This window comes from Falco cherrug, chromosome 5 (genome assembly GCF_023634085.1).
Source record: "Falco cherrug isolate bFalChe1 chromosome 5, bFalChe1.pri, whole genome shotgun sequence".
Classification (NCBI taxonomy): domain Eukaryota; kingdom Metazoa; phylum Chordata; class Aves; order Falconiformes; family Falconidae; genus Falco; species Falco cherrug.
Window position 1 is genome coordinate 39,500,086 of NC_073701.1, and position 27,294 is coordinate 39,527,379.

General features: G+C 35.0%; 1 protein-coding gene across 11 annotated transcripts in view; it reads right to left on the reverse strand.

The window, feature by feature from the left end:
• The window catches only part of PPFIA2 (PTPRF interacting protein alpha 2), a 352,026-nt gene that overhangs the window by 221,473 nt on the left and 103,259 nt on the right, over positions 1-27,294 (reverse strand). For 3 of the 11 annotated variants that reach the window (XM_055712394.1, XM_055712393.1, XM_055712392.1), the window contains exon 1: positions 14,333-14,711. The exons of the other annotated variants lie outside the window; for them this stretch is intronic. In XM_055712394.1, coding sequence (XP_055568369.1) covers positions 14,333-14,413 — 81 coding nt within the window. In that variant the 5' untranslated portion in view covers positions 14,414-14,711. Of the gene's footprint in view, positions 1-14,332; positions 14,712-27,294 lie in introns of those variants that run through there. 11 annotated transcript variants of the gene reach the window in all.

A 27,294-nucleotide genomic window follows, 5' to 3' on the forward strand; every position in this document is an offset into this window, starting at 1 on the left:
TTACCATTGACATAGAAACTACTCCAAAACACTTGTGATAAAGTTTCACAGCATCATTATGGTACTTCAGGAAAAAAACTCCAGAGAACTAAAACAGCAGACAAGTTCTGCAATGAAAGCAAGAAATATTTGAAAGCAGCCATGTTTCACTATATTACTCAGCATAGTGACTATGCAAACTGAGCTTCAGGTATACCTGCAAGTGCCACTTCTTTAAAAAAGTATCTGATGAAATAACAATCTTCCTGATTTCACTTAACTTACTATATCATTTTTTGCATAAGCTGAATAGATAGCAAATTCATAAGGCAGACAGGCTTTGGTCCTATGAAGATACACAGATGCTTACAGAAGGGGAAGATTTACATGCGTTTACATTTTTTGCAGTTAGGGTCTTTATTAAATTACTGTAACAATCAATTTTCCAACAGAAATGGACAGATATATCCCCCTTTAAACTTTCATTTAAAAGACTCTTTAAACTTTTATTTTAAAAGACTGATAAATAAAAGCATGGATTTTCTCATAAGCATTTCCTTTGAACTTCTGAATTTCCTTCTCTCCCTAAACACTTACAATACACTAGATACACTATTGTTCTAGTAAAGGCCACCACTGTTACTTTAGAAAGAGTCACAGACCATGCTGGAGTCATGTTAATTTAATTTGGTGATTTTGATTAACTACAGAGTGCAAACTGCTCTTTCTCCAGAAAGTAGCAGTTGTTTGAAGAGGTAAAATCACATTCACTTTAGTTTAGAGATAAGAATTAACCTAAAGGTGTAATCATTAGACCTAATAATGACTATTTTCAGGGTCAGGCCACCACATTTTCTTAGCATAGTTTTTAAATTAAAGATGCCCATGCCCACAAATCGGGGGACTATGGGTCCAGAGCTGTTTAGACAGGTTGTCAATATATTCTAGTGAACATCAATGAGACTCAAACAGGAGCTGGTGTTAGAAGACTTCAAGGCACATCAGATTTCTCTGTTTATACAGGAAAGCAAAGAGCTGATGCAAACTGCAGCAAAATATAGACTAAAGGGGGGGGGTGGGGGGGTGTGTGGATATTTGTTTCCTTTATTTTCCACTTCCAGCAACCACAGTTAAAAATTCTTACAAATAAGCATTACATTTAACTAAAAGACACCTACATTAAGAGGGAAAGGCATTTCAAATTAGATAATAATGAAATCCTCCACTTGAATTAAAAAGATTGACTAGTGTCTCAGTTGTTGTTTTACAAAAAATAGAAATTAAATTCAACACTATTACATTACTGATACTTTCACGCTTCCAGAGAACCCTCTAGAAATAGACTATGGATATTAAAAATCATGTGTAATGCAAGGAGAGTTGGTTTGAGAGACCTGTTATGAATGTCCTCACAAGCCTAAGGTGAGAGAGAGGATTGAACTTGTCCTGAACCTCAAACCTCCAAAGGAGTTGTGCTGCTCAGAACAGGGTAATAAGATGTGAAGTGTTGCCATATATTGATGTTCCTGGAAGAGTAAGAAAGGAAGTGGGGAACTGTGAGAAACTTCCAACAATAGTTTTGTTGTTGGTTGTTTTTGTTTCTTTTCCACACCGCTCCCCCGTCCCTGCTGATTTGCTTTGAGCTTAAGAATGTAACTGTGCATAAAGGCTATTTGGCCTATCTGCAGTCTTAACTCCCAAAATGATACTTGACAACAACTGCATACTGATACCTGACCAAAGGTGTGTGGCTTTAAACTGTGACCTGAAATCATTAAAAGTCTATGAGAAGAAAATGCCCTATAAGACAGCAGTCTAAAAATTATGATTATCAGGGAACTTTGCCACAAAGCTTGGTGTTTTTAGAAAATCTCATAGTGAAAGTGCTGAAGATGAGTAAAAACTACATAAAGAGTCCAATTAAAAGTAATCATTAAGAGGCAGCAAAACCAGACTAGGAGGTTTTTAATATTGGGTTAAATGTAAAAAGAATATTTAATATGTAAACAGCCAAAAAACATTACAATTCTAGTCCACCTGGGACATCACCCTCACAAGCTCTAATTCCACAAACACCAAAGGTGCCGGGCACTACACAGTGTCCTTCTGGGTCTGAAATACTGCTAGTGAGAGAGTAAAACAAAATGCAGTGGAAAATAAGAACTTTGTCTTGTCAGGAGAAAACAAATGTCTATTTAAAATACTGCTGGACTCATTTGCTACACAAAAGTTAAATTAATTTTGTTACTTGACCAAGGCAGTTTTTGTGTCCATTTGCATCTATCTATTTTAGAGAGCCACTGAAAGGTAAGATCACTTTTCTGAAGTTCCTTTGCCCAGAAAACCAGAATCAGTGCCAGTGAATAGTGAATACTGACAAAGCTGAGACTCATTATGGACTTCAGATACATCTTCTTTAGTGGCAGAGCTCTACAAAAGTGAGACTTCCTTGAAAGTACATACAAACTGGGACAGCCTTTCATTTTTTTTATGAATGTATGAAGGTATTGTCTACCTTCTAGTCACCAAAGATGGGCTGTGCTGGTAGAGCACCGTATTGGAAGAAAAGATACTTGCTTCTACTGCATTCAGTAGCAGCTGTATTCTGCATATTATTCACTCAGTCATCTTTCTAAAAAAGGAACACAGTAGAAAATATCTCAACATAACTTTTACATTTTGTTTTCTTACTATTCAAAAGGATGCAACAAAAAATGGTGACTTCTGAAAGAGGAAAAAGAAACCATACTGAGTACTAAACATGATTATACTATGGCAAATGCAAAATCCAATTAAGCTTTAACCAAAAAGCATGAATGATGCTTCCAAAATTACTTTGATTAAAAGAGGATAGGTATTCAACCACTTTCTAGCAATCCAATTCCAAGAAGCAATTCAAAGCAGTACTCCTCCATAATGAACCCGTTACAGCTTCCCATCATATCTCTAGGAATACTTTTAAATCCCTTACAATTGCTATCTATAGAGAAGCTTTGTGTGTGCTTGGAAAGATATTATGTTTAAAAACAGAAGTAAAAAGTAACATTTCTTGAGGGACAATCTATGTAGAATTGACAGATTCTTTAGTTTAATGGGTAAATTTTAGTTTTGTGTTTGTGCTCCCTACTGACCTGAATTTTTCCTTGGCTCCTTGATTAATAGTTTGGTTAAATGCATTGAGGTTTATACCATTATCTGAAATTAAAACAAACAAACAACAACAACAACAAAAAGCACCAAACAGCAAACAACAAACTATTTCTGATCATGTCTCTGAGACTGTTCCAAAACTACTCACTATTTCTTCATTCACTTATATTTGTATGTGAGCTGCATCAGTTTTATGTGTGTGAGAAACATAATGGTGACTTATATCTTCTGAAAGGACAGAGGATTGTTTCTTCTGGTACTAAACTGGAAGCTGATAGAGAATTCCAAATTCAGTTTTAATACCACCCTTTAGTTTATTCAAACTTAAAAATCTTTTGGTCTCTTTTACTGACTAGCTGAAAATTCACAGACCACCTCAAGCAAGCTACAATGTTCCCAGCCTGTGGAGATGAGCATACGCACTACTGACATCAGATCTTTATTTGAAGCACAAAGGTTAATGTTGACAGCTTTACTTCAAGCAATAGGTGTGTGTATGTGTGTGTTTAGTGTAAGTTACTAATTTCATTCTTTTACTGAGCACAGTTTAGCAGATATTTAGCTTTATGCTCCACTGTTCATTACAGTGCTAGCCATGCCATCCAAGGCTTCAGGCCAACATGGGTCATATATGTTTTCAAACCTGATAAGATACATCAAATCTGTCCACTAAGCCAATCTGGAATTCAGGTTCCCAACAACCTGAAACTAGAGACTCAATTTCTAACCTGAAATAATTTTCTGTCTGCCTATTAATAATATAAAAGCATGGTAAAGAAAAGTGGTTTCAAAACAATGTCAAAAAATCTTTTTCTGGCTTCTTCAAAACTGTATATTAATATTTTTTTATTTGCTCAGAAACTTAACATCATAATAATAATGTTCTCCACATAATATTTATTTTAGTAGTAGAGTCCTAGGAAAATAATAAAACACACTGCAGACCTTGAAAAAATTAATCTGAAATGACTGTATGACATTAGAGAGTCAACTTAATCTTTATCAGTATAGTTATATTGACAAATATTAGCTTAACATATTCTGGGCTCCTTCAGAGGCTCTCCCATACCACAATTTAGGATTCACAGAACCCAGCCTTTATTACGAAATGGTGTTTACCACAGCCTGCCATTACAGAAATCAAGTCTACATTAGTGTTTTAGTTTGCATCAGGAGGTCTGAAGCAGATTTCCCCTTTGTCTCAACTTGCTTTGGTTTGTATCATGAAGTGATTTCAGAGTGCCTGAACTGGATGCCTCCTAGACAAAATGAAGCTGGAAGATGATCTCTGAGAGTGCATATACTGCTTTCCATCCATTCATGGATATTCAGCCAATGGGACCTGAATAGACCTATTCCAAAATAACCTACTAGGTCTGCAAACGTGGATGACACAGACATCAGATCCTCCTTTTTTGCTCTAGAGACTAACTTTTATTCTTTCACACTACTTGTTAAAGAAGACACGAGCACAGGAATCTGGATCAAGCACCTTCCCTTACACCTCAGCTAGGCTTATAGCACAAGTGTATCTCTATGTGTAATCACACCTTCAATCCATTTTCAGTGCCATCGGCGTCTCCCCACCACTCTGGCTTTGCTCAGCACCAACAGTGTTATGGCTGATGGTATAGACCGTCATTCCTCACACTGTGCCACCACCATACAAGCAGTATTAGAATACCTAATTTTAAAAAAAAAAATAAATCAATTCATACTTTGTTAGACCTATCACTAGAAATAACACATTTCATAGGAACAAACATTCTTAGTCATGTAAATCTGTATAGTTCCTCCTAGTGAAAAAACAAAACAAAACAAAACAGATCACTTAAATTTCCATGAATCAGTAATTGTAATTCTTGCAGTGGAAATAATGAATCCATATTTTTCTCATTTGCTTACATATCTGAGTGAATCACTGTGCTGAATTATGTCAGCTATCATTTCAAAACCACCCTAGCCTTATAGTCCTTCATAAATGTTACTCTAAGAATAACTGCCAACTGAATATTGAACTAGACAGGAATAGATGAGGTGAAATACAATTTATTTACTGAAAACACTATTATGAAATTTAGTATTAAAAATCTTGTGATGTGTATTAATGATACTCCATTCAAAATGGAAATATAACCTATGAATAAAGGTAAAATTTACTTTAATGCTTCTATCACAGTAATTTCCCCCAAATATACATATCTATAGGCTAGCAAGCTCCTCAGCAAAAGAGTTTATTCACATCTCAGCTTACTGAAAACTGTTAAAATCATGCATTTTATTGCTTGCCTTCAACCATAGGACATGCCGAGTATTTTGCATTGCCTGCACATGCTTTTTTCACTGCCTTAAGACAGATGTAAGAAAAAGACAAAATTTGCAGGTAGATCACCCACCTTTCAACAGCATAAGCTGATGCTGTTGATAATGAAGACAGTACGAGTAAATGCTACATGAATAACATGCAAGCAACAGATCCTCTTGCCTTACAAATTTATTAATTATGTACAAAAGACTGTGAAGACAAAATGCTTTATATAAAATAGTTAATACTGTGCTAGTTAGTAATTATACTAATTCCGTTTACTTATTTTTTGCAAGTCCACTAAGTTGCTTCTGTGCAACTAATTCTTTCTTTAGACAGTAACTTTCTCCAAATGAAAAACATTTTAAGTGCTGATATACAGCATTTCCAGCTCTTGAAGCACAGCTAATTAACATAGGCTTATCAGCTGATGTAGGGGGCTACATTTATGTTCTTATACTGACTAATTCAGGCTTTCAGACAGTAAAAGCTATACTGAGAAGGATTTTGAAGCTGAAGTTATACAAGGTACTAAAAGCTAGTCAAGACAGCACTAAAAGCTTCCAGTCAAAACACCCTCTTTTAACAAAGACCAGTAAGTGGTACTGTCCTCTGCTCGGTCCAATGTGCAGCAGCAAATCAAGAAGGAGGCAGCGTGATCTAGATCTGAGAAAACTACTGGGAATATATTTGAAATGTACAATGACATCAGCACATCACATACACTTTCTTCCCAGACAGGGACGGCAAAGCTTCAGCAGAGCTGCACAGCAAGATTGGTAATCATCAAGAGAAAATCCATGTAATTTCCACAGGTTATCATCACAATTGATACTGGATGTTCAGGACACCCATCTACAGGGACAATGTGTGCTCTCAGAACAGGCTATGCCTGTATTATTCTGTTTTTCCCTGTGAGAAAAGATTATTATCCAAACATTCTGCTATATCACTCTATACAGCTTGTGTTCAGTTGAGAGAATGGACCAACCAGTATCAAACCAATAAACATTATTGTGTAATAGTCATTTGTATTCTTACTATTCTGGAAAATACCTGTGCGTTTCTTCTTCTAGTTTTATTTTCCGTTCTATTATGGTGAAAGAAGCCCAGGTTTATAAGCCAGCACTGAAGGCACTTCTGAAATTGAGCCAGAAACATGGTTTCTAGCTATGATTCAGAAAACATACCATGATCCTATTTCTGGAACAGGAGGAAAGGACTCCTCTTGCTATTCCTCCTACTGGTCCCCTGCTTTTATTGGTCACATCCACTCAGATGCAAATGAAACAGCATCTCCGTTTTAGCCCTAGTGCTCCTGGCAGAAAAAGGAAAGGTACCTTCTCACTCTTTACTCTATTACTTTGCAAAACAGAATTGGCCAAATTCTGAAAGACAGGAAATCTGCATGGGAAAGGTGCATTGACTGCTCTGCTTGGTTACTGTTCGGTTTCAACACATTAAAAAATGCTATTATGTGCATAAAATATTTTTGTATGACAGGCACAAACCAAAAAAATTCACATAATTAATGGCTTAAGACACAAAGCCCTTCTATTTTGTTTTATGTATGTATTTTAAGGTCCTGTATTCTTTGCTTGCTCTAATTATCATATATTTGGAGCAAACAATTTACTAAGTCTCTACAACTGAAAAGTACTACGGAAAGAATCCTATGCTTGATTATTTTCTTATTTTTTGGAAAGCATGTGTCTCTGTGTGTGCATATGGTTAGTTTCACCTTGTGGCTTTTGGGGAGAAGGATTATTTTCCTGATTTCCACTACTAAATTAATGGTAATTAGGCTTATCTTCATAATATTTCTCATTTCTTCTTTAAGCAATGTGTGTTTCCACCCAGAGGAAGATGCAAGTGTATCTACAGATCAAAACAGTCAGTTAATGTTCAGTCAGATCACCCTTCCCAGTTCACTGCATGCAGAACAGCATATTCATAAAAACTAACAGACCATTTTATTGACTGGCTGGAAAAAAAAACCAAAACCAAACAACAACTATGGAAAATGTGGGGTCATGCAGCACTACTGAGTTTTAATCAGGAAGAGTTTCTGTGGTGGCAGTTGGTGCAGCTCTTAGCACTATTCCATCTAAAACTCAGAAGCTAACCAGAAAACAAGTAGCTTTGCAAAAATACTCCATGTCATGGGTACGGACGGGATTGCTAGTGGTGAGGATATTGTCTTTCATGAGCTCTGATGGCCACAAACCACAGTTCTCTGGCACAACAGAATTACACAAAAAATCCCTTGTGCAAACAAAATTATTTCTCTAGGTATTTAAGACACATTGCATTAAACCCTTCCCAGTAACACAGTTCTAGGGCTTTTTAGGTGAACACTTAGATGATGTTCTTATTTTTATGTCAGCCTGAATAATTCTGTACCGTTTTTGGAGTCCAAGTGCCACATTGTCACCAACCCAGTAAAATGATTAAAGCTACTATTTGTCAGTATAACTGGACTGATTAACAAATGTTCACAGTCTTCTCCATTCTACAAAATTAAAAAAAAAAAAAAAAAGAGAGAGAGAAAAAAAGAAAGAAACAGATGAAACTTATTGGAAGTTTATTTAGTATACCATTTTTCACTTTTTAATGTATGAAATTTGTAAATATTTCTCCTTCAAAATTTTATAATTGTTTGAATACAGACAGCATTAATATTTTGGGGTACATTCAGATTAATACTGAATTAACATGTCTGGATTTGAGCAGAAAAGCTTTAAGTTTGTTCTTCACAAAAGAGGCAATAAAAATACATATCAAAATACTTATAGCAAATAAGAATAACACTCACTTGTAACATAAGACCAGCCTTTATTGTCATTTGTCATTTATTTCTGAGTAAAAGAGCATGTAAACATATTATCATGCTATTCCTCTAAAATTCCTAAATTCCAAAATTATATAAAACCCACTTATACAGCTATAAATATTTCCAATCTGTTTGCAATGCAAATCACTTTATTATTGTCTCCTGCCTTTGACACCGCTCAGACATTTTAATGATTTTCTTTTTAGCTACAGGGTAAAGCACTGTTTTCTACAGGGCCAGCATTACTGTTTTCTGTCACTGTTAACGTATCAGAAGTCTTTAAAAATACCTCACTGTCATCCTTTCTGCCACTGTTATTATTTATATTCACTAACACAGTTTTCAAACCTTCTGAAGTCTATAACAACCTACATGATCTGTGCCACAACTTTTTGCATACAAACCCGATTATTCAGTTGACTCCTGTTCTAGTTGGCCTTTTAGTGACATTTACTTCCCATCATTGCTTATACGAGTTACCAGTCGACTATAGACTTGCAGCTTTCACAAAGAACATGCCTCTAGTATTTTTATGTTATATTTGTAAAAAAAATAGCACACTACTGTGTTAAGTAAGAAGAGAAAAACCTTTTATTTACACAAAACTAAGGGAGAAATCCCAAGCCTGGCAGAGGGTTGCTGGAAGGAGCTGCCCACATGCTTGGCCAGCTGAAGGCTTTGAGATAAGATCTGATTCCACAGTTCTCCTGGGGACCAGGTGACACAGCTCTGAAAGTACACACAAATATTTGGCTCTATTCTGCATGTTATAGCCCACGTATTTTCTACATGTGCAATTAAGTCTGCATAGAGTAGGAATAGAATAATCAATACGCATTTTTCAACAATTTTGTAGTGGAATGAATTATCATGTCACATACAAGGTGAGTAATAGCCCATCTCCATCACCAAAACCATATATTTTTTTTCATAGAACTGTGGATTTCTGCAAAGAAACTCAAAAGCTGTTGTTTTTAATAGTAAAATACGTTGCACAGAAATATGCAAGGCAACAAAGTAGTCAAAAAGAAATGGAGTAGCATGGCATACCTGCCCAAAGCATAATCTAATAATAAATGTATGCTAACCAGGGCAATTATAAATTTTTACAAGATACTTTCTCTGATAGGAGAAGCTTTTTGTTTCGTTTACTATTTCCATATAAGAAGATACATGAAAGAACAATAGGATTACTGAAACACTAAAACTACAAGACAGTATAAACCACAAGTTCTGCCTAAGTATACAGTTCATTTGAACTATTAATATTGGAATTAACAGGAAAATTAATGAGTGCATCTAGTATTTCTTATAGAATATACTTTTTGTCAGACAGCTCAAATCACATTCTGTACCAGAAAGTAACATTTTTGTTTGTATTCTGTTGTTAATTCACTATCATTGGAGTGCAACATTCATCTGCTAAGAAATAAAACACAGTAGTAATCAGTATCATGGTGATATGTTTTATGTATAGAAACATTTCCCAGTTTCCCAGTAACCCAGTTTCAAACCTTTGGTCAGCAATGCAATTTTACAGTACTTCATAGTGTATTTACATCTTTGTCTTATGAATATTTTATGATTTCTCTGCAAGTTCTGTAAGAAAGTGTTTTCCTTCTTTATAGACCTTCTGATCATCAGAAAACTTTTTAAAATTGCTTTAACCTCCCAAGGTTTCAGAAAAGACCAGCCCTTAATTCACTACTTGTTAGCAAAAAGGAGTATACTTGTACTAAGAGTTCATTTGTAAACCACAAATCTCATCTGACTATGATTGGCTAGTATTGCTTGCAAATATTTGAAAGTTTGCGTTTATCATTTCTGGAAACTGTTATCACATACTGCTGGTTTTAAAGCTAAAGATTCAGCCAGATTCATGACACCTTGTGTACTGCTGTAGTTGAGCATGTCTGACTCTACTGCACATGCCTAGTTCCTAAGTTCTGCCTATTGGCAAAGTCTTTTAGCCCTGATTTAGGTCTGTGCTTAGATCTGTGTTTTAGATGTGTGCTTAGCTTAATAATTGAAAGTTACAAGACTTAAAAATGCTGTTCATAGAAATATTTCAAGGTGGGTTTTTTATTTTTTTCCCAAAGATGCTGGAATAGAAAAAAGGCTCTTTCAATTTCAAATTCTGTTCAAATAAATATGTACAATATGAAGATATCTTGAATGTTTAGAAGTTGTGCAAGTTAGTAGTCACATGTATTGCTGTAGACAGCCAATTTAAGAAAACAAAAAAATATTTACTGGATACAATAAACTCCAACGTAAACTTAAGTTGTTTTTAAATGATCAAAGCATTACTACACAACTTTCAAAAATGAAATCTGAAACTTCAAAATGAAGTTCCTTTGTGCTATGCTTTCATTAAAAAAGAAATGACCCCCAGGTTCTCTATAAAAACAGCTTGATTAAAAAATAATTTTTCAGTGCATTGTTCCCCATTTCACAACCAACAACAAAAAAATAAATCTCCTTTTGAATCCAACGTTTTCCACCTGTATCATTATTTTATTCAAATAACTGCTAAATACAGTGAAATACAAGACCAACCAGAGAGCAAGTCAATGTTACTACTTGGACTTTGATGTTTACAATGTTCATGAAAGATACATGCTCACTGTAAGAGTGCTGGCAAACTAATTTATCCACATAGAGTAGTGGAAGCACTATCTTTTCATCAAGCTTGAAGACAAAAAGAAAGAAAATCAGTGCTTTCTGTAATATAGCTGCAGAAGTCTGCCAAGGCTGGCACAAGCAATTTGAGATGAAGTACAGAGATACTGAAATGCAAAGCACTAAGCTTTGGTATTACAAAACTAAAACCTTGTTCATAATAGTGTTACAACTCCTTCCTTTCATACATTATATAACTACTTTATATGACCTCCTCTCACACAGTTTTTTAATTGCTTTAATCAAACATAGTCTAGAGATCATAGCCTAAGCTTCTTTTAATTATAGCAGGTGGTTCAGCAAAAATACTGAACAAAATCACAAAATCACACTTTCAACTTTTGAAGAATTTCAGAACAGATTCCCTGAACAGAACAAAGGTACTAGGAATTTCATAGTTTCTAGATAGTTGCAGATATTGATGTAATTTTCAAATTCAGTACTTTTTCTAAACACTAGGTGTCCTGGAGACCAAAGAAGTTAATAAAACACAAGTGGGAGAGAAAGGGGAAGCAGAAAATACTGTTTATTCATTCCTGTGTCATTGCAGGTGAAAATATTATTTTAAATTTTCCAATTAGGTGTCAAGAAATTCCTTGTTAATCTACTAAAAATAGTTAATCAGGCAACAAAATCTCTGAATTTGAAAATTTATGGCAGACTTCTGATTTGAATTAATGCTCACTCATAAAGTGAGCACACTTTATAAAGTTGATTTTAAAATATACTATTCAAAGCATTTGATAAAGATCTTAATCAATGCTCAAAATCTTGTAGACATATCCACTAATTATGATTCTCCCCAGCCTAATTGCAATGTTACATGCATCCCTGTATGGCCAGTCTGATTCCTTGGCCAGTAGAGGCCAATTTGGTCTTATTTCCTAAGAACATCACTGAAATGCTGATAATAAAGTTACAACTTGCAAACATGCTTTGTGCTTCTTTCAGTACCACTTTTGTTGCTTGAAGAATGAATATGTTGCATTTTTTAATCAATGTGCCATCAATTCAGTAGATTAATCACTCACTACCCTCCATCAGTCAGAATTCACCCTCATCTCTCAATTTTTTATTTGTTCAGTTTTAAACATGCTGGGCATTCATTTTGCTAAGATTATTTTCACACATTTAGGTTAAATACCATCATATATATTTCAAATTAAGAACCATTAAGCTGTCCCATAACTTTGCAAGTTATTCAAATGAAAGAGATCACTTGTCTCATAGAGGTTACACTGTAACATACAGAAACAATAGAATAGGTAAGAAAGCAAAAGGTGAAAGTAGTTTGAAATGGACCAAAACAATTAACAAGAGTCATATGAAGTCCTTCTCAGCAACTATTATATTTGTAAGCAAGGGCTGAAGTAAGTCAAGAGGGAAAGAGAAGATACTACCAACATGGTGGTCAAAACCTAGAAATAAGGAACAAAGGAAGCCAAGGGAAGACCTGGAAAGTTTCTTCACATTTCTTTCTTTATACTGCACATATGTAAACAAATAAATAGAAAAAATAATTTTTAAAGTGCACCGCAGGAAAATACGGCCTTTCTTTGGTCGCTATTTTTTAATTCTTCAGGAATTCTTTTAGCACTGATAACACCAAGCTGTTCTAGAATACCAACACAGACTATCCTGAATTAGCAGCTTTACATTCCAAGGTCATTTAACTCTACGTTGTTCATTAAGGTATCCAGAAGGCAACAGGAAATTCAGTTCTGTTTCCCTTTTATTTATGGTCCCCTCAGCTTAAAAATCAGCAGGAGGTAATTTTTAAAAGATATTTTTTTGTTTGTGGGATAATGTCTACAATAATCACGCAGATTTTCAGTAGCAACAATACATACTGTAAAAAAAAAAAATACAATATACATATATACACTTAATTTTTAGTGCCTACTTTCACAAAGTACCACACACTAAAATAGCCAACCTGGTATCGCAGCAAAACATCCTAATTTTAGTGACTTTTTTCAACTTGACACACTCAGAAAGAATACCTGACATCAGGAACTGTGTTTAAGAGCATAGCTAGAGGAGGCTGTACAGAATATTTAGACGTCAGTGTGTGAATAAGGTAGTCATGCTGTAGAGGAACAGGCCTGGGGCATTCATGTCTCTGAATCACTGCCAGGACCAGCAGATCGTCACTGTTAGGAGGATGGCACTCTTTCTGCACAGCCCTCAACTATCATTTGACATCACTGTAAGCAGTTCAATTTCTGATTGATGAATCAATCAATCAATCAGAAGGGTAAGGTAGTGCAATTAAAACCAATGGATTAAAAGAAGACAAGAATAAATGCAGTCATTCGACCCAAAGAAAGGAGTACCTGTATTTTTCTGAAAGAAGTTTGCCATGCATTTTATGATCAACTTTTAATTGCCTCAGATTGCTCTGGTAGCATACACAGGATTTTTTACTTATTAAAGACATCACTCTACAATAGCATAAAGTAACCAAAAAGAAAAAAATGTTACACTGTCAGGAATGGGAAGGTTATTTAAATCCTAACTGTATCAGAGGGTACGCTGAAAAAGTTACTGCTGCCACTTTAAGTAGTGGAGTGTTTGAATTGCCCTGCAGGGCCAGAGTGCTATAAGGAGCAGCTGGGGCAGGGTGTGTGTGTGGGGGGTTTATTATAGTTAAATCTTACTGTAGAATTACATCATTTTCCAGAGCAAAGGCACTGAAGATTTCTTTTAATTAAGTCCTGCTGAAAGATGGTTTTAATTAGACTGGTTTGCACATGAGATTCAGAGCATGTAATAAATTCTTACCTACATACACACTACACACACAAGCTTATTTACCCGAACAAGGCAAAACTTAGCTTAAAACTGAGAACCTCAATAATCCTAACAATAGATTCTAGTGTTCTATCAATTGCACGTGTATGATTACTATCCACATGAACCAAATTAAGCATCAGCTAGCATGAAGCTACATTCAGGATAAATATAAAAAATCCAGACAGGTACAACATACAAAGTTCTAAAAATATTTTTTGTATAATAGGAACTTAGAATTTCTGTATAATGTTAACACAGTGTTTATCTGAACTAAACAGAAGACAGCGTGGGTCCATCTAAACAACTATAAATCTAATTAATTTTAAGATGATAATATTATTGGGAAAGACAATCGATAGCAAAATCATTGTGAATGCAATTTTGTGTTTGTTTAGGAACAATTTACATGCTGATATTTTTAAGGCAGCAAAATTACTGTGATTATATTGATTTCTTACATATTTTCTCTTACCAATACAAAACTCATTAACACATAAGCTTCTTAACCTATTAGCTACTCTTACTCAAAGTTTACCTATTTTTAAGTACCAAGAAAAATCCTTTCTGTTTTATTAAAGTTCACTTACCTGAAAAGTATAAAACCGGGTCCCATTAGGAGGATGCACTTTAGGAGAAGCAGAGACAGTGTTCATATCCAAGAATATCATTTCTGGTCACACATACAATACAATCCACAGTGAGCTACAGATGCAGAGTAGAGCACTAAGCTCTGAGATAAATCCTTTCATACATTTAGGGAGGCAATTGTACAAAATGCAGTCTGCCCCATCCGTTTAGACGTATAGTGACAGCACTTTGAGTTCCTCATTCCTACATCTGTGAGCTAAACTCTAAAGGTCATCACTCCCTGACCTCTAGCTCAGCTACCCCTTCAAAATATACACAATGAATAGAAATCAGAAATGCCGAAGAAAAGAGGGCTAGAACCTACAGTATGTGGAGCTTGTGCAGAATCTGGCAATGCTTTGGACCTGCCCATCTGTTCTCAGTGATAATCACCTCCCTCCACCACAGCCTTGCAAAGTGATTATGCTAAGCATCCCAGTTAACCAATAACACACAGTTTCATTTCAAGCAAGCATGCACAGTGAAAAACAGAGGACCTCTTCTGACTAACCTGAAGCATGTCTTGTGTTCAGTTTATAGCTGTATTTGATAACAATGATAATTTTATCATTTTACTTGCTGACAGCTACGTTAACAGATATCAGCTTGCTTTAAATAACACAAACGTGGGGGTTTTTTTTGCTTTGACTGTTTTGCCTAGATAAAAGAAACAATGTATTGCTCTGCAAATTAATATTTTTTTTACATTTCTTAAATTTTGTGGTACTACTACGGATTACAGGTAGTGGGAAAAATAAGTATCTGTGAGACTGCTACAGAGCTACAGTTTAAATGCAATACACATTATAAGACTATTTTATCAGTCCTTCCTCATTCTTTTTTCTCATTTTCAGTCTGAATCTCTATTTACAAATACTTACCTCACATTACTAAGTATAAGGTTGAAATTTTATTCTGAGCCTTACAGTGTTTCACAAAGCTATCGACCTACAGCTTAGCTCATTAGCTATATACAGTATCTTCAAAAAAAGTTATTTTTTAAGTTCAGTAATACTTGTGAAAACCTGCTTTGAACATCCATTGCATTTTTTCTTCACACACAGATAATTTGAACTATGTGAAGATGTTAAAGTTATATTCAAAGAACTCGACACCTTTTAGCAACAAAAAAATAAGTGTTCCATTTACAAAAATTGAAAAGTAAGGTTTCAGTAAAGGGTAAAAAATGTAAAGTGGTCGGAAAACTAACTCTACATGTTCTGTCAAGCACTTTGTATTTTATTCATAAGATTTAAAAGACAGAGAAACCACTTAAGAAACAGCACTTTCAAAATGAAACTTGTCAGAAATCTAAAAGCCTGGTGAGTTGCCAGGCTGCCTCTGTTTTTTATTCTGTTTTATCTTAATGCTTTTAGCAACTGAAGATAATACAGCTTCTCAAGTAAAATGACTATGAAAGGAGTTGGTATAGATGCAGAGATGTCTGCCCGTTTAAATGCATATGTCAGTGTGGTGCATATCACAATAATTGTATTTTGTAAGGCAAAGAGAAAAAAATCTTCTTAGATCCTAGTTATATCTAACAATTTTTTATCATTATCATGATACTGCTTCCATAACATTTACTTAAAGTAAAAACTTAATATCTGGAATATCTTCTTGAGACCTACATTTCAGATTACAGATTATTCTCTCCTCTTTGAATTCTCTTCCAGAAGATCTAGATGCTGGTATTAGCAAAGGGGCCTCTCAACTGGTCAAAAGAAAGATACCAGATTGCTGGTAATCTGAGTATACAATCTTTTGTTCTGAGCTGATACTTTCACCTTTATAATCTACCTACCAAATGTGTGCTATTTCCTTACAGTGCAATGAAAAGTTTATTTTATGGTCACTTAAGATCATTTGCCCTGAAAGATGACAGAAATTTTCCTCTTAGTTTCCTCATCAAATGCATAATTTGAAGAATTCATGTGCAAAATCCCATGTACATTTCTCCAATAGACAACTACTTTCACTACAAAATAACGGTGCCTATTAGCTTGATCTTCTCTTGCTTCAATTTTCACTTTTTAATCCTCATCTCTACAAGGGATATAGGAAACTTAGTTCATCTTCCCATATCAGCATTTCCTAGACCTCAAGCTAATCCATTCCTAAAAAAAAAAAAAAAAAAAATTGTCAACATTTTTACGAAATGGTCAATACCAAAGTTAAACATAAGTGCTCTAGTGAAAGCCTCAATAACGTCTTCCATGATTGCAATGCTACTGCTGTATTTTTACTCTCTAGTTCCCTATTTGTTCCTTAAGGAATTTATATCATCTTCTGGCTGCAGCCTGCCACTGGGAGCTCTTACTGGGATCACTGTTCACCATGACTTAGCTGCCTGTTATTTTGGAAGAATTACTGCTTTTCAAAATACTGCTCCCAATCTTTTTATCTGTTGATTTAGCTTTCCTGCTTAGGTAAAAGAATTTGCACTCAGGAAACCCACCACCACCAACAATAAAAATCCAACAACACCCCCTCCCCATGCATTTAAGTTTCAAGAAACACAACTCCCTAGCTACTCAGTATAGGTCTGGAGAGAAGGCATGGCATCATACCTGTTGTTCTATCTCTCCACCAACTTTTACCTCATTATGGAGATGCTTCCAGTGATGACTATAGATTTTATTTTAGCTCACTGTGAAACTGACCAACACCATGTTCTTGCAGGACCCTCATAGAATCAGAACATAAAATTTTGATGTAACACTCAAACAGCTTGAAAACAATTGTGCAAAACAGTGGTGTTCTGAAAAACCTACAAGCAGCCTCCTCTCAGGAATTAGTTGGGGTATAGGTAAATTCAGTAAAGTATGATCTGATGAATGGTGGAATGTGTGTTCATGATTACAGAAAAAGACAGTCACATTTCAGAAAATCCAGCAGCCCCAAGCTGGGATTCAGCAATCTCCTCGAAACAAGGAACTGAAACCAGGTCTACCAGGTCTTATTGAATGCCACAACCACTAAGCTGGGTATCAAGCAACACAGCCTGAAAGTAAGCAGAAAGTGGAAGAGAATAAAGGAAACTGAAGAGAACCAACAGGAAAAATGGAGAAACAGGCCTATAGACCATGACCACAGCTCAGCAGTAGAATTGCTCACAAAGGATGTATTCCCAATTCAAATACTTGCTCCAGGGTGTCTTCCAATGAATGATTTAATTATTACATGAAGTAGAAGAGTTGTAATGGAGGAAAAAATCTCCTCTATAAAAAGTAAACCAACATGTTTAAGAGTATGAGATGAGGCAATGCTCCTGAGATGGCTTTAGTTCCAATTACTTTTGAATGTATTACTTACCAAGCTCTGAATCTGTATTACATGTGTTATGTTGACTTTTCATTTTAATTACATGTCCCTCTCCAAAACTTTGTGTGGGTATAATTTCTTGTAAAAAACTGGTGTTCTTTTTCGATGTATAGCCTACTATCTTTTATAGTAGATACAAAAATATAAATATATGTTGACACATGTAGATATATATGTATTGAAAAATCATTAAGTTACACATTTAAAAAGGTGTGTATATATATTGTGTATGTATTCAATCAGACCATTATGTGAAGTACTTTGAAATCTGACTGCGGAGACAAGATGCACTTTTTAAAACTCACAAACAGACTTAGCATTTTAATATGCTAGTGCTTGTGTGATATAGTTTCTCTTCAGAATATGTAGTGCAATAGAAAAGCAGATGTTTTGAGTTAAGATTTAAATCACCAACTCTTATTAAATTAGATGAGTAATTATCCAGAAACATGGACTTTATATCAGAAACTGTTCTCATTTCTGACTATCATGGAAAACCGTGTTAAAGAAACATGCCTTCCTCCGGGAGCAGAGACAGCATGTGATTTTCAGAACATTAGAGCTTTGACATTAAACCTAGACCGCACCATTTCTACTTCACAGTCACAGAAACCCTATTAAGCTGCTAAAATCTATAATACTGTACTTCAACTGATGTTTCTTTAATATCTGCTGTCATAGACATCAATATAGGAGTATTATAGGATACATTATTCATCTGGTTAAAATTCTGGTTAAAATGAATTTGGTTTAAACTGAAAACTGGCAATGTTTAAAGAGCTCTGATCTCCAACTATTTGTGGCTGAAAAGATGTTAAACCTTTACCACAGTTCAGACAAAAGATATTCAAATTACATATCAAATTGCAGTGAATATCTACATTGCATCTAATTGTTCACATCCAAATTCATTTACAATTCCTTTTACTCATTTAATGAAGTTCTACCAAAAGTATTTCCATTCTTCCATCAAAAAAGCAATGCAAAAAACATTTTCTCTGACAAGTTAATATACTTTAAAGAACATATAAAACTCATACATATCAAGTTTCAGAAACTAACCCTTCCCAACTCCTATAGCTCCCAGAAGCGAAGTGGGAGGGAGAATTAAGGAAAGTGAAACATAGTACAAGGAAGTTTTTGCTCCCTTTCAGCCTTTTGGTACAATCAGAAAATACTTCTAGAATGGAAGACTTGTAGAAATAGATCAGTTTAATTTTATTGATAAGTGAAGTCTGTTACTCATCCTGTTTCTGTAATTAATAGCTGATTATCAACATTTTCCATCATTGTTCTTTGTATCTTGAATATTCAAATACCAATGCTTGTACAAGGAAGCACGTCTTACTACAGGAAGTACTGGTACCAAGTCAGTATGCACTTCTGAGCCCTAATTTATCTTCAAACAGAGATTTGTGTAACCCATGAAAGCAAGTACACTGTAGAACAAAATATCTTTTTAGCTGTATAAACTGTATGCCAGCAATAGCAGAGGATAAAACATGTCCCAACAGGTGTATTCTGTGCAACGGCTTCCCTTTCAAGCACAAGTACAGTGACTGAAGTTTTGAGAAGAAATGCAAATATTAATGTAATTCCTTTTTGAAGTACCCTTGCTTTGTTGTGTATACTGGGACATTTTACCAAGTATTGCAATTAATTTCAAAAAAACAGAGTCAATATTGACCAATCAACTTCAAAATTTCATAACAATTTCTCTTTTAAATGGCAAAATTCAGAATTCATTTTCTAACACTATCGCTATGTTATAACACATCATTAAAATTAAAATCACTGACTCAATGTCTAAGTGAGTTTATGAATACAGGAGCTAATCCAGTGTTCTACAACTTATCAAGTATGCAGTCCATAATCAACAATCACCAAATGCAACCACAATGCAAATAAGTCCAAAATGCTTGACTTTGCAATTTGTTTACTTGAGTAGAAGCAAAATTTCCCTTCCTTTTGTGCATTGTAGACAGGCAATTGTTGACCACAGCTAGGACTCTTGTGCAGCAGTGGCCTACAATATTCTGGTCATCACAGGTGTGAGAAATTTTCACGCTCTCAAGGCTTATTGATTAAATAGTTCTATACCTGATTCACTTTCCACATGGTTCAACAAAGCTGTGATGAAATATCCAAAGTTCCATTCTGTTTTTTCTTAAAACACTTCAATTTCTCAGCACTGGATATGTGTTTTCTCTGAGTAACTTGACCACCAGTAAATCAAGGTTGTACACAGACAGAAGCTTATTAGGTAACTGAAATGAACCTGATATAAACGCTGGGTTTTATCTATTTTTAAGTTGTGTTGGTGACAGTGACTCACTGAGTGAATCTAAAAAAGAAACTGAATGAAAACATAATGCTTCAACATAGAAAAGTGTTCTGCACATTGAGCATAATGTGAAAGTTAAAGGAGGAGAGGATAGCAGAGTTGAGGAATATGTAATGAAACAAACAAACAAAAAAAATTTGAGGGAAGATTTATCTGTGTTACACTAAGTTGTATCTTACCTGATTTGAAAAGATACACGCTTTTCTCCATGACTCGGGCTTCAACTACCAAAAGCACAGATACTTACTTATATTTAGTATACAACCTGTGTTGTCTGCCATTCACTTTTCATGCCAGGAATTACTATGTTTCTGTTTTGTGGCATAACTAGATATTTCATGAAAAAGTCTAGAGGCTCTTTGCAATTAAAGATACTTTTTAATGTAGAATCATAGCAGTGACTGCATTTTGGAGTATTTTCAATAAAATTCCAGTCAAATCTAACATTAACTTGTGATGAATCAAGACCAAAAAATTCCAAACTAATGTCATCCCAGATGTTGCAAAGAAATAATGAAAACAGTCAGCTTGTTATTTCACCCTGCATCATATCACTTAGGTATCACTTTTGTTATTTACATCCCTTCAGTTGCTTATATTGTAACATTATACACAGTGTTTTACACTGTACTTGGCAAAATAAGCGTTGTTTCTTACCAGTAAATGTAGAATCTAAATTACATCAATTACTGCAAAGGATCACAGTACATTAAAGATGAGAGAAGTTATGAAAGTACATAGGAGAGGATAATCATTGTCTATGTATCATCCTCAGCAGAGAGGTTTTTTTCTTTTTAAATGAACATCTTATGTTATGAGGTTAAAAATAGGATGAGGGCCTATGATGGAGAAACAAACGAGAATACAAATTTGAGATAATGTGTTCAAGCACTACAATTTAGCGCAGCACACTATGAATAGGCATCCTCTCTAACCTGCCTCTCCTGCCTTCAAAAAAGATTTTTTTCTTCCTGACAGCATTGTTTTTATTCATTTTCACTCCTTCCATGTATTTTATATCTATTCTGCAGTCTTTACATACAGTGAGATGTATCCTGTTCTACAAGTATAAAAACTATTCAGAGAATAAACTACTAATGAAAATGAGTAGCAGAATTATATCTAGACAATAAAGGTTGTCAGGAAAGCTTGTACCAAGGCAACTGTCTTTGTCATTTATTTCTGCTCCATCTGGAAAATATCTTTTGTCTTAATGAGTGATGCAGGTTGCTAAACTGGTACTTTGACTAAGAACTTAAAGGTCTGAATCAAAAGCTAAAATTCACAACCGATTAGTCCTGTATTTTACATGGGAACTGGGAATACTCACTTGAATAAGGGCTGTGGATATCAGTAGGCCTTTGCAGAAAAAGGTCTGTTTGTTTTCTGTCTTGATTAAAATTTCATAATTCTTCCATAGTGTCAGTGAACTTATTTCTGATTGAAATGAACATAAACTGGAGGAACATGAATAACCAGAATAAAATCCATAAAACTACATAATCATGCCTTCTTTTACATTGTGCAAGAATTCAAATATCACTGACACTCTAATAAAATTCCCAGAAGTAGATTTACCCTAGTACCTTTTCTGTCCTGAAGCTAAGTAGAGCAATGATTCTGAATGGGTTTACAACCCTTGGAATTGGAATCTGCTTAAGGACTGTTAAAGACAACAGTATTTGCAGTCATACTTCCAAAAGCAGTAATTAATTAGGTTGTTTAACTGAAGACATCTTTCCTCTAATTTTCAAGGATGGTCAGTCTTTGAACAGCCTTCCTAAGTCCCTTCATCCCTGCTGATGCTATTATATGCCATTTTGAACATCAGGTCTCACTGTTGTACATGTAACAGGACAACTGCTTGGAGTAACTGACCAAGTCTGAATATGTCAGACCTGTTGCTCCAGCTCTATTCACAAAATGTAGTCTTCTACAGATGATGCAAACCTTCTAACACTTTTTTTTCTAGAAGTACATACCACAAATCAATAACATATTAGCTTGAAAAGACTTCAAGACTTTGCTATAGTGCACATCTCTTCATTGTCATACATACAGCCTTATAGAGATAAGCAGTGATGGCAGAAAGCAGAAACCCTGTCCCTTCTAAAAATTTACCCTATGTCCTCTGCAGTTGTCCTTAACCTCTTGATGCCATTTTCCCTTTCAAAAGTCAGTGGGAGTGTTTGTGTAGTGATGCGGTCTAGAAATCATCTTTCCAACACAGAAAAGATATGGGATTATAAAACAAAACAGTCAATACTGTCCTGAGGGCAAATGGCTGTTCCAGCTCTTGACTCAGCAAACTTTCATTTCCCCTTACAAGCTATTATAAAAATACAGAATGATCCAGCAACTGCATACCCATTTAGTTAGAAGCAAACGTTGCATTTTTCTGGGAAGAAAATTATGATATACAAATACAGCTGAAAGATACTTTTCCAGTGTTAGGAAATGTGAATTCAAATAAAAATATTTTTTTTTCCTTTGTAATTCAGACTTGGGTAATCATACAATGTGCTGTGCTGATTAATGCTGATTTAATATTGGTTTTCAATTACCATATTTATCTTTCTGAAAACTTTGACAGAAAAGTTGAAAGGCAACAACATAAAAACACCATTTTCTGAATCTTTGGGCTAAATGGCTTCAAAGCATGCTAAATCTTAAAAAAAATAATAAGTCTTAATCTTAGTAGCCACCTTTATTCTTTATTAAACATGTTTTTTGGAAAAAAAAATGGGACTGGATATTAAGTAACATAGTATTTATAAGACATCGAAAAAACAAAAGTATTTTTTATTCCTTTTCCACACTCAGTCTAGATGACATAAAAAGGGGAAAAAAATACCTTTCTATAATCATCATGCAATTGACTAAGCAGCATTATTCACGATATATCTTGCCATGTGTCTAAAAAGTGCCATAAACCTATAAGCAGTGTAATATATATGTTCTTAACATTCTTATGGCTTAAGCCATATCTCCAGCTAGAAAATTAAGATGAAGATGGATCAATAATTAAGAAATGTGTGTGCCAGTAACTGAAGAAAGAACTGTCATTATTAAAGATCACAGTCTGAAAACATACACTCAGACTGGACGGTCAGGAAAAATAGATACTTGACAAAAGCATAAAAATGTAGTCAAACCTAAATTAAACACTGTGGTACTGACACAGTACAGCTCTCATCTTTAAACAGAATCTTGTCCCTTCTGCATGGTAGCAGATGACTACTGCCAGGTGTTCTGTGCTCATAGCTCATTCTGAAAATAGTGAAAGCTTAGCGGTAAGACTATAAAGATGCTAGATCAAACAAAGAGTATTATTCATGGACAGAGAGCCTCAGGTGGAGAGATACCAGGCGGAAAGCTGAGAATTATGTGGCTGCTGTCAAGCAAGGACTACATCCCCACATTGAAAGCTCCTAACCAATGTATGTAAGGTAGCTTTTCCATGTCTTTCTTTCAAGGAAGCAATGGCAGGAATGAACATCAGCATCTTCTGGTGGGCTTTATTTGAGCACAAGTGCCAGTTTGTGTGTTACCGCAGGCTCCCTTTAAAGTCAATAGACAGGCACTTTCAAGGGGCACTGCTTCTGACCTATTTTAGATGTCTATTTTAGTTTGAAATGAATCACACCACAGAGGTGGGAGGCAATAAAGACAGCAATGCCTACACTGTAGGTGTCTGAAGTTAGGTGCAGTGAATCCTACCCTGGGAGCATAAACTGAATGTTAAACAAGTCATCAAAATATGACAAGAAAATATTATGATCAAGGACAAAAAGCCCCACCACTGGTTAAGTACACCTGACGGAAATTTACTATATTAGAAATCACTATTCCTATAACTATGTGAAACAAAAAAAAAACAAACAACAAAAACCCAAACCTGAAAATGGCTTGTTGTACTTTCCTAAAATAAATGATGTGAAAAGCAACATTCACAGCAACAAATTCACAGTCTTAGCCAGATTCAGCCTGCTGTTATAATCACATGCAAGATTAACATTCTAGACTAAGATACAGAACATTACAGAGCATGACAAAATTAACTGCAAAATTACGCACGTTTTTTAAAAGGAGATAATGTGACACAAACAAATCACATCTACAAGGTTAACTAACACAGCAACATCAGGCCAGGCAGTTCCTAATTCCTAGGACTATATCTGTGCTTATTTCATGTTCACTGTGCTTATTTAATCTTCATATAATGAACTTCAGATGTATATAAAATATATGGACCTACGGCTAATACAAGAGTAAAATCACAGTATTTGTCATATGTAGAAAATTTTCCTAATTGAAGTGCATTAGGAAGAATTTGCACTTGGGAAAAAAAAATGGTGCAAGCCAACCACAGATTTAACTTGTATTAACCATATAAAAGTTTAGTCCTTCCTGAGTCTGACATAGTATGTATTCTTAACAGTATCTTATGGGAAAGACCCATGGAAAAATAATACACAGAATATAATTTTACTTCATCAGTTTTAAATGTTTTCATCTCACCTTCACTCACTGGCCTCTATTCTGTTAAGAAAATAGATATATTTGGTGCAGCTCCTCTAGAGCAGTTACATTTTACTTAAATATGTTGTGGTTTATTTCTTCTTTAACCAAACAATGCTAATCCTGCCAGCCTCTTTTCACTTAAAAATTCCTTCTTATCCCTAATTACTTTCACTATCTGCGTCTACATGTCCAGATAGCAGCTTACCATGACAGAATATGTCTTGCTCCTTCTCCATACATCCAGATGGAAATCAAAAGAAAACATTTTATCTTACTCCTACTCCCATCCATTTATCAAGAGTTCAAACCTTCTAGTTGACACACGGAAAACAGCACTGAAATTGCAGTAACAGTGGTTTGCTGAGATTGAACAACATTGCACCTCAGAGTAAACAGGTGGCATACAAACCAAGTTAGACAAGCACAAACACAAACTGTAACTGAAAGCTTTCGGACACTGACCAAGAAAGTAGATTCAGTAAACGACAGTTTTCTACGATTGCACTCCCTTTTTAACTGAAAAAACTAAAATACCCATGGATGCGGTTTGACAGACAAGCAAGATAGAACAGTTGGGAAAATAAATCAGAGATGAGTCAACAATTTAAATAAAACTTGTGATTTTATTTTTTTTAAATTCCAAATGACTCATTCATGAATATCTCCCCATAATTTTCCACTACATACACTCCGCCTCATAATATTTGAACAGATGAACTTGGTTTCTGTTCAAGCTAAACAAGGTATTTTATTGCTTCATACGTCTCTGAACTGTTCACATATTAACCAGTGAACTTTTCATTTGCTTTACAAGAACTTTGAAAAATTCTTCATAATTTCTGCAATTTCATTTCTGCAATTAATGCATCTAAAAGGTAAAATGGTAAACAGTTATTAGAGAACAAATTGTCCATTGTGGAACACTGAATGTTAGATTAAAAATGCCATGTTATACCAAGCTGCATTGTTAAAAATTCTCCTTTTTCATGAGGGCTAAAAATAAGCTTTTACAATTATCAGTAACTTTCAACAAGCACAAATCTGTTTCATGGAAACCCTTTCACAGACTCTTTTTTCAGCTCAGTTGTTTCTTCAGTTTAGACAAAGATCAACCTCGTAATCAATCCCATCCAAAAAATTACTTTGTTTCACTGTTACAGCACATTTCTGGTGCTGCTCACTGAGTCACTGAAGACATTAATTGGGCAAGAAAGAGGCAGGCATAACCTGTCAAAGCTAAAACAGAAGAGGTAGCAAAGTTGGTATGGAGGCTGTGAAATCTTTAGAGGGGAAAGGAAAGCTCTATTTATAGCAGTAAACTACATGTGCTTGGGAAAGTTCCCAATCGTTGTGGCCAGCTGGCACAGAAGAGTACACAAATATGCTAGTCAACACTGAAGTGTCCAAAGAGGCTGCATGCAAACTGCTTACTGGGAATGGTCCCTGCAACAGCCCTGTTCCCACACCATACTTAGGAATCGCCTGGGAAAAGTGTAAATCTGTGAATGAAAAGAGTGCCGGGTTCTGCGCCAGCAGATTATTACTACAGATGATTGTGTTTGACCATCCACAAACATTTCCCAGTACTCTTTGATTTACTAGCGTATAAACATACCGAGCCTTTCCAGAAGGTTTAAAGTTATGGCATATAATAAAAGATTTCATGCATTTCCAGTCTTGCTGTTGAAAACCATTTGGTGTTTATAGTAATATTTAAAGATCGGATATGAATGAGCAACATTAATCAGTTATTTCTAATACTTCAATCAAGATAAATCATACTGGATGCAGTGTAGTAGTTGCATTTCTAACTGAAGAATACAACATTGTAACTGGGGAGATAATGCAGATTAGTACCACATAGATGATGGATATCTTTAATTCACTTAGTTATCCCTAGCTGTTGATGTAAAACAGCATGTGCTCTGCCTGTGTTGTCTATAGAAGATCACCGGTTCCTGGCAGCTGTGCTGCCAACTCTTCAAGGCTCTTTATGTGCAAGTCATCTGGAACAAACATGGCACAAGTTAATTATCTAGACATATTGCAATCATATCTCCTCAAAACAGAGTGCACATAGTCTGAAATAAAGCCTGAAAGAATGGGGAGGTGTAAGCTGTCAAAACTTCGCAATTTTTTATATGCTGATCCATGCAGAATATTTGGAAGACACTACAGTTAATGAAACAGCATATGAAAGGTGACTCAGGATTCAGGTATGAGTTTACCACAAGCAGCAAATAAGGAGAAACACACACAGAGGTCTCAAACTAGAGCACAAAGCACATAATGCGTACTATGCAGTTAAAAAGCACATGAGAAACATAACCGAAATACAGAAAACGCAAAGGGACAAAACCCAACAGACAGGCAGGAGAAAAAAACAAATCAAACCAATACAATGCAAGGTATATAGGAGCTGTCAAGAGCACAGAAAATATTTTGTATTTCAAGCAAGTACTTAGAAACTAATATATCCTAGTAATCTTCAAAAATGAGAAGATAAAGCAGGAAAGAATACAAATTAAAAAGATAATACAATATTTTTCCGGTTAAAGAGAAAACCTGTTTTCAAAGAACCCATAAGAAAAGCCAAATGTATAAAGATACAAATAAAACATTGCACAATGTTTACATGTGCCTTGTAATCAGATGTCAGAACTCAAGTGAATAAAGTTAATGATAGAGAAATAAAATTGGCCAAAGGAAGACTATGTCTTAAAAGTATCT